Raw genomic sequence first — 8,389 nt, forward strand, 5'->3', positions numbered from 1 at the left:
TTTATAGTTCTTTCATTTTGTATTTTAGGGAAATAAGTTATATTTTCAATTATATGAGTGGGTATGTGAGAAAGCTGGCCAGTAGCTTCTCGTGGGTCGGTGGTTCTTTCCGGGGTTTTCCCGGGTTCTTCCTCCACCATTAATGCTGGCCGCCATGTATAGCCTATCGTGTGCTGAAAAATGGCGTTAAACCCTACAACAACAACAACAACAACAATTATATGAACCTTGTTGGTTATCGCATTCATGTTAGGTAGTTTAAACGCTTAGAGATTGTAACACAATATTCTCATGAAACTATCAATGGCAATACCCCCCCCCCAAAAAAAAAAAGAAGATAAATGTCAATATTCTAATGAAATAATCTATCAAATGCAATATTCCCATGAATGACAATGTTCCCATGATTCAAAATCAATATTCTTATCAACAATCCATCGATGACAATATTCCCACGAATCAAAATCAATAAAAATACAATATCGCATGAATCAAATGCAATATCTCATGAATCAAATGCAATATCTCATGAATCAATATCTCATGAATCAAATGCAATATCTCATGAATCAAATGCAATATTTCCATGAATAAAAATACAGTATCTCATGAATCAAATGCAATATCTCATGAATCAAATGCAACATTTCCATGAATAAAAATACAATATCTCATGAAATGCAATATCTCATGAATCAAATGCAATATTTCCATGATTCAAATGCAATATCTCATCAATCAAATGGAATATTCTCATGGAAGAATATATTAATGGCAATCATCCCGTGAAAAAATATATCAATGACTATCACCTCGTAAATCAATCTGTCAGTGACCATCGTCTAATGGAAAAATATATCAGCAACTATCATCTCGTGATAAAATTTATCAGTGGCTAGCATCTCGTAAAAAATCTATCAGTGACTTTCACCTCGTAAACAAATATATTAGTGATTATCATCTAGTGAAAAAATCTATCAATGGTTATCATCTCGTGGACAAATCTATCAGTGGCTATCATCTCGTGGAAAAAATCGATCAATGACTATCATCTAGTGGAAAAATCTATCAGTGACTATCATCTTGTGAGCAAATCTATCAATAACTATAACTTCATGAAAAGAACTATCAGTGACTATCATCACGTGAGCAAATCTATCAATAACTATCATCTCGTGGAAACAAATCTATCAGTGACTATCATCTAGTTAAAATTATTTATCAGTGCTATAACTTCGTGAAAAAAATTGATAAATGAATATCATCTAGTGGAAAATATCTATCAGTTATATCATCTCGTGAAAAATATATCAATGAATATCATCTCGTGAGCAAATCTATCAATAACTATCATCTCGTGGAAAAAATCTGTCAGTGGAAAAAATCTATCAGCGGCTATAATCTCGTAGAAACCATTTATCAATGACTAACATATAGTGGAACAATCTATCAGTGACCATGATCTGGTGAAAATATCTCTCAATGACTAACATCTTAGTGGAAAAATCTCTCAATGACTAACATCTAGTGGAAAAATCTATCAATGACTAACATCTAGCGGAAAAAAATATATCAATGAATATCATCTCGTGAAAAAATCTATCAATGACAATCCTCTAATGGAAAAAATATATCAGTGGCTATAATCTCGTAGAAATAATGTATCAATGACTAACATCTAGTAGAAAATTATATCAATAACTAACATCTAGTGGAAAAATCTATCAATGACTAACATCTAGTAGAAAATTATATCAATGACTAACATCTAGCCGAAAAAATATATCAATGAATATCATCTCGTGAAAAAATCTATCAATGACAATCCTCTAATGGAAAAAATATATCAGTGGCTATAATCTCGTAGAAATAATGTATCAATGACTAACATCTAGTGGAACAATCTATCAGTGACGATCTTCTGGTGAAAAAATTTCTCAATGACTAACATCTAGTAGAAAATTATATCAATGACTAACATCTAGTGGAAAAATCTATCAATGAATATCATCTCGTGAAAAATATATCAATGACCATCATCTCGTTAAAAATATACCATTAACTATGATCTCATGAAAAAAATATCAATGACTGTCATCTCGGGGACAAATATAATAATTACTATCATGTCGTGAAAATATATCAGTGACTATCATCTAGTGAAAAAGTCTATCAATGACTATAACTTCGTGAAAAAATCTATCAATGACTATCATCTAGTGGAAAAATCTATCAATGACAATCAACTCGTGGAAAAAATCTATCAATGAATATCATCTAGCGGTAAAATCTATGAATGACTATCATCTAGTGGAAAAATATATCAGTGACTATCACCTCGTGGGAAAAAAATCCATCAATGAATATCATCTCGTGAAAAAGATCTATCAGCGACTATAATCTAGTGAAAAAATGGATACATGACTCTCATATCGTGGAAAAATCTATCAATGACTACCATCTCGTGGAAAAGTCTATAAATGACTATCAACAGTAATGTATTGGGCTATACTACTATCAACTCGTGAAGAAATCTCTCAGCGACTATCATCTCATGCAAAAATATATCAATGACTATCATGGAAAAATCTATCAGTGACCATCATCTGGTGGAAACGTCTATCAATGACTATCACTTCGCGAAAAGATCTATCAGTGACTATCATCTAGTGGAAAAAAACCTATCAAAGTTTTCACCGTTGCGGCCATGTCGGACGTATGATCGGCACTATTTTCATTTAGGACAACCAAATATCATAAGAAGTCTTTTAGTAAATTCATATGCTGATAGGACCATCAGTTCAGGAAAAGCAGCTATACATGATATTCAAGAGGACGTCAGATTAAATCAGTATAAATAGACAGAATAAGACGTATTTTAGTGAAAAGCCAAGGTCGATATTTTTCAGGAGGAGTAGAGTGAACAATATTGGTATGATGGCTACCGTGGCGGCCACATTCGACGGGCACCATTTTCACACAGGCAGACGTAGACATAGGGATGAAACTACCGAAGATTCGTCATTTTCCTTTAAGTAGTTTAGGAGAAGTAGTGGTTAGTATGTTGTACTAACGGACTGATGGCCATAGACTAGACGGCCACTGGACTGACGACGGATGACCGATCTTTGACCATTAGAGCTATAAATGCAGATAAATGTTGCCGTACTATTTGGATGACATGATGATTAACTTGGATGCCAGATTATACTTGATCAATCGATTTCTCAGTATTTTTTTAAAACCATTTCTTATAACAGTATATTCTTCTGGTTATATATACTTGTAGGTTTTATCTATGTTCTTTGCAGTTCGCATTATGTGGGGAATCCGTTATCCTTTTATTTGGGCCGCTAGAGTCTATTTTAAAAAAAATCTAAATATATATTGTTACACGTATAAGATTGCCATACCAAGCAAATCAAACACGTACGTGAGCTTGATTTGACAGTCCATGTTTTCCTGTTCATTTTTACTCTCCATCTTGCTTTTCTGTTTTTCCAAGGATTTAAAGATAACAATCTTTGTCAATTGAAAATTCTTGTAAGCGCAAATATACAGTACTTGCTCTAATCACATAATTATCACACATCACGAAATTCAAATTTAACATGTGCATAGTTTATCTTGTTTCACATTTGATTCCTCAGTAAGTCTTTCTGAGCAGTTATTAGTACTTCACGTCATGCAATACAAAACCTGAACTAAACCCCTAATATAAAGAATTATTCCTATCTTAAATTACTAATCACCTATACCTAATGGTTCCCCACCTCGTTATCATATATTTAGTCTGTGCGAAATTAGTGATGATTGATTTTGGTCTTTTTGAGAATTTATTTAAATCGCTCGTTTGATGCGTCTTGTTAGTTGAAGATTAATTTTTATAAATGACATTAAAACACAATTTCCATGCTCATCTGTCATATAAAATTATCTCTGGCATTTTGAAGTCCGATTGTAGTATTTATATATTGCCATAGTCGAACATTAAAAAAAAACAACACTTTTTATTTTATTTTTTTGCTTGACACGTGCGAATAATTGTTGAAAATCATTAAGATACTTTAGCATGACACTATTTTTCATACCCTAAAATAGCATTTGAATGAGTTATCCGCCATGTTCGAGAGCATTGTCCATTTTCGACGCTGTGTTTCTCCGCCTAAATATTCCTGAGGCGAATTTTCTGTAGAAAAGCAGGTGTTTCAATTAAAATGACGAGTCATGCCCTCACTTGGCGAGACTAAATATGTTATTTTTACTGATCCAGTTGAAACGATTCTGCATTGAAGAATTTATTTGCTTTTAGAAATGTAGAAAAAAAAATCTCTCCTTACCGTAGAATAGTTTCCTTGAGCTTCTTTGTAAACTGAGTCATTCCATCGAAAATCGTAACCTTTGTCTACAAAAGTAAATATAAATATAATAAAATATTGGAATATAAATAACAACTTGTGAAATGTAATTTGTATCGGTTACCTTATAAATGGAATTATCACAGGGAAAAAGATTTTTTTGGATTCTTGTGCAAATTACTTAGAACAGTGTCTCCCAATGAAGCAATGTCTGGAGAAGTCTTTCTTTTATATGTACAAAAAACTGTATAATGGATATTTACCTACCTGTCTCATTGTGATTTATCCTCCATTTGCTCCCGATTTGTCATATTTTAGCAAGAGGAAAATATTCGATACCATATACTGGGCCACAGAGTATAGTTACCCTGTCAGTGGTGGGATGAACTGCATGGTCCTAATATATATATATATATATATATATATATATATATATATATATATATATATATATATATATATATATATATATATATATATATATATATATATACCTTGCCGGGTGGCAAAACTATGATGTCACATACCTTTCATGTGAGTATAATGGTCTCCGGCTCCGCCGTAAGATCCGAAAAAGCTGTCAAAGCCACGGTATGTCGGAGTATAGAGCTTGTTACAGAACCCCAGGTGCCATCTGAAAATTAATTAATCGACTATAAAAGTCTTATTGATGTAGAATGTGAATGGTCAATTCTGCCATGGAGAGAGTAAAGGAAAAGGACAGAGAGAGAGATGTGAGTGGGATGGGGGCATACTCACTTTCCAACCATATGTGTGGCATATCCTAATCTCTTCAGTTCCTGGGGCAAGAAAGTGAAGTTGCTGGGCACATACATCGGCTGATCTTCAATTATTGCCCCATGCTTTAATATAAAAGGTATTTTTTTTCTAAAATTTTATTTAAAATTTACATTGGTATTCCGCGTGCACAGTGCATACTTTAAATACCTAATCATTAGGTGGAATTAGATCGAAAAAAAGAACCAAAACAAAAACAAAACAAAAACAAACAAAAGATGACAAATATCCGCTCCCTGACAGTCATTTTGTTGCACAATCATTACTCCTCTATGTCTGTGAGTCTTCATATATTAATTTGGAAATGTATTCTCATATATCTTCCACTGACTCTTCTGCTGGGTGTGCCATCATCTGTCAATCATCTCAACTATCGCATAATGCCGAATCCGAGCAGCTGTTAACCAGATTAATCACCATAACCGTATGACCCGTTACATGTTCAAGTGGTCGGAAACGAGCTTGCCCAACCAAGTACAGCAAAGAAGAACATTAGTATGTAGCATATGCAAATTTAACTCTTTTAAACTTCGACATTTGTTCATGAAATGTTTGTAATATTTATTATATAATATTTTTCGATAGCTATACATTTTCTGGTTGTAGATAAATATGTATTTAAATGTATATGTTGAACATTATCGAGTCTTTAGAAAGTCCAATAAAGAGTCTAAAACAAGATTATCAAACATGTTATGTTTAATTTAAATAACAAAAATAAAACAGAATAATGTAGTAGAAGGTCATTTTTCATTTATATTTACAATTAGGAATGATATTTACCTGAAGGCCTGTATGGAAAGGGTAATAACCTGTCATAAATGCCGTTCGGGATCTATTTAAAAAAAATTAACAAATTTCATCAAAGCAACAAATCACAAAATATAATCGGATAAAAGCAATCATATATTTAGGGAAGTCATAAAAATAATTAGTCAGAACTATGAAATCGGTTCAATTAATGCTTATTTTTACTTATATGGAGGTAAGTAAAGGTACAGAACTAAATATTAAATTTCAAGCCTTGGGGACGTGGACAAAGTGTTTATCTACTGGTTTAATTGACAGCTTAAGCATAAAAGATATGATTTCTGTTGTCATTCGGTCAAAGGTGTATTAAATTAAAGTGGAAGCATTTAGCAGCCGTCATCATGACGAGATATTTCTATAACATACGTGATCAAAACGACGTCCTTAAGTCATCAAAACGTGTTACCGATTGCAGTGTGTTGACATACTTGTGTATGTACGTACATGACAATATTAGAAGTCTTACTCACGGGGTGCATGTTGGTTGGGCGTATGATGAATTAAGGATAACTCCCTTGCCGGCAAGCTGATCCAGGTTTGGTGTATAAATGTCCGGATTGCTCCAGCCAACATCATTCCATCCTAAAATAGACACACATACACGTCTCTAAAAATCCCTATAATCCGTGCCACCTCTGCAACATAATATTGTATTCGGTGGGTAAAGTACACAAAAGATCAAGTACACGGACATGGTCTTAAGTCATGACTTACCGATGTCCAGAATTATAATGATTTATGTTTTCCGGGAAAGGGTTTTAACGTGGGTTGTATTTGTTCTAAAATAATATTTGACATGCCTTTTCTAAGGAAAGAAAAATTAAAATGTTTTTTTCTCTTCACGTCTATATCCCGCCACACATGAGATACCATGTTGCATCAATGACCATCCGCATATTTGGCATAGAGTGGAAAAGGTAAGGAGAATCCTGCATATTTTTGCACCAGATTTTTTGAACTGTGATTGTGTTGTTCTTACGTCTCAACATATGCTGATAAAGTTATACTGATTTGTATAAATCCTGTTTCAAAAATGTTAATACCATTATCTGACAGACCAATGCGTACACCGTGTAACAATTTTTTTTGTTCCTTGGTAGTAAGTGTTTTTTCCTAATTGTTTAAGCCTCAAAAGTATAGCAATTATCTATTATTCCCCACAAATACTGCGTTTGTGACCAGGACAGTGATATTTTGAAATGTACCTATTTTACAGAACATTCCCGATAGATTTAGTGCTGACTAAACTTGGAGTAACTTCTAGAACTTTCCAGTAATATAAATAGTAATATAAATACAGGGGACTTAAGCCCACCAGTTCAGTTTATTTCCAGCTGCCTAAGTGGATACATATCTGCATTTTTCTGAGATGACATCAAGATGCTGCCAGCATACATTTCGTTATGTCTGCGGCCAATTTATCAAGACAAGAGCGAAAAAGTACTCCGTGGAAGCCTATGGTTAGATGTGTGAGGCTTACGAGGCATATTTCGGCATGCCTGTCGGGGATCAAGACAAACCCTGTGCACCTCATTTCACCTACAGCACTACAACAACAAAAAAACTCTGGAAGGTAAGATAGACAATTGTTGCTTGGAAGTTTATCTTATAAAAATTGTGAAATTATAAAGTTTTTAATTTTAAAATGTTTTACAATTTTCAATGGTACTGAAACAAAATATATCTTATATGAACAATGTTGCGTGAATCTCTTACACGTTAGTCCTGGGTGAAATGAATATGTTTTTGTAGGATGGTACTGAGGGGGAAAGAGAGCCATGAAGTTCGCTATTCCAAAAATATGGCGGGAAACCACTGACCACTCACGCAAATGCTACTTCTGCATGGTGGATCCTTCCAAACGTCGGACTGGCAAGAATGCACCTGCTATCACGTATCTGGCCCTTCCTTCATCCATCGCCCCGGTGTAGCACTGTCATGAGCTCCTCCAGAGAGAGAGAGAGCAGCCGTCTTTAGAAGAAAGCAGTAAGTCAGATAGCAAGGAAGACGTTGTAGATCCGGATGGAAGTTTCAGAGGTGGAGCTGAGGAGAGAAACCCATACTACCCCAACCAAAATAAACTTGATCAGAGATCTTGGTCTCACCAAGTCCTATGCTGAGCTTTTGACGTCTAGGCTCAAGCAGTGGAACTTGTTGGATGAAAGTGTGCATGTCGCAGATCTAAGGAAGCAGCATCAAGATTTGTTCAGCTTCTTCACCCGTCAAGATGGGCTCTGCTTCTGCTACAATGTGGCCAGTCTTTTCGAGGCAATCGGAATCGCCTATAACCAGAATAAGTGGCGCCTCTTCATTGACAGATCATCCAGGAGCCTCAAAGACGTGCTGCTCCATAATGTGAACAAGTACCCGTCTCTTTCCCTGACTCACTCGGTGCACCTCAAAGAGGATTACAACAGCATCAA

At 34.6% G+C, this 8,389-nt stretch overlaps 1 protein-coding gene across 1 annotated transcript in view; it reads right to left on the reverse strand.

Moving 5' to 3' along the window:
* The window catches only part of LOC149787633 (arylsulfatase I-like), a 57,187-nt gene that overhangs the window by 38,246 nt on the left and 10,552 nt on the right, over positions 1-8,389 (reverse strand). Inside the window, exons 2-6 of the mRNA XM_089973810.1 lie at positions 6,437-6,548; positions 5,940-5,991; positions 5,118-5,221; positions 4,886-4,992; positions 4,341-4,405 (exon numbers count right to left, since the gene is read on the reverse strand). Of these exons, the coding sequence (XP_089829936.1) occupies positions 4,341-4,405; positions 4,886-4,992; positions 5,118-5,221; positions 5,940-5,991; positions 6,437-6,548 (440 nt within the window). The remainder of the gene's footprint in view (positions 1-4,340; positions 4,406-4,885; positions 4,993-5,117; positions 5,222-5,939; positions 5,992-6,436; positions 6,549-8,389) is intronic.

This window comes from Sinohyriopsis cumingii, chromosome 11 (assembly GCF_028554795.1).
Source record: "Sinohyriopsis cumingii isolate HCF-2022 chromosome 11, ASM2855479v2, whole genome shotgun sequence".
Lineage (NCBI taxonomy): Eukaryota > Metazoa > Mollusca > Bivalvia > Unionida > Unionidae > Sinohyriopsis > Sinohyriopsis cumingii.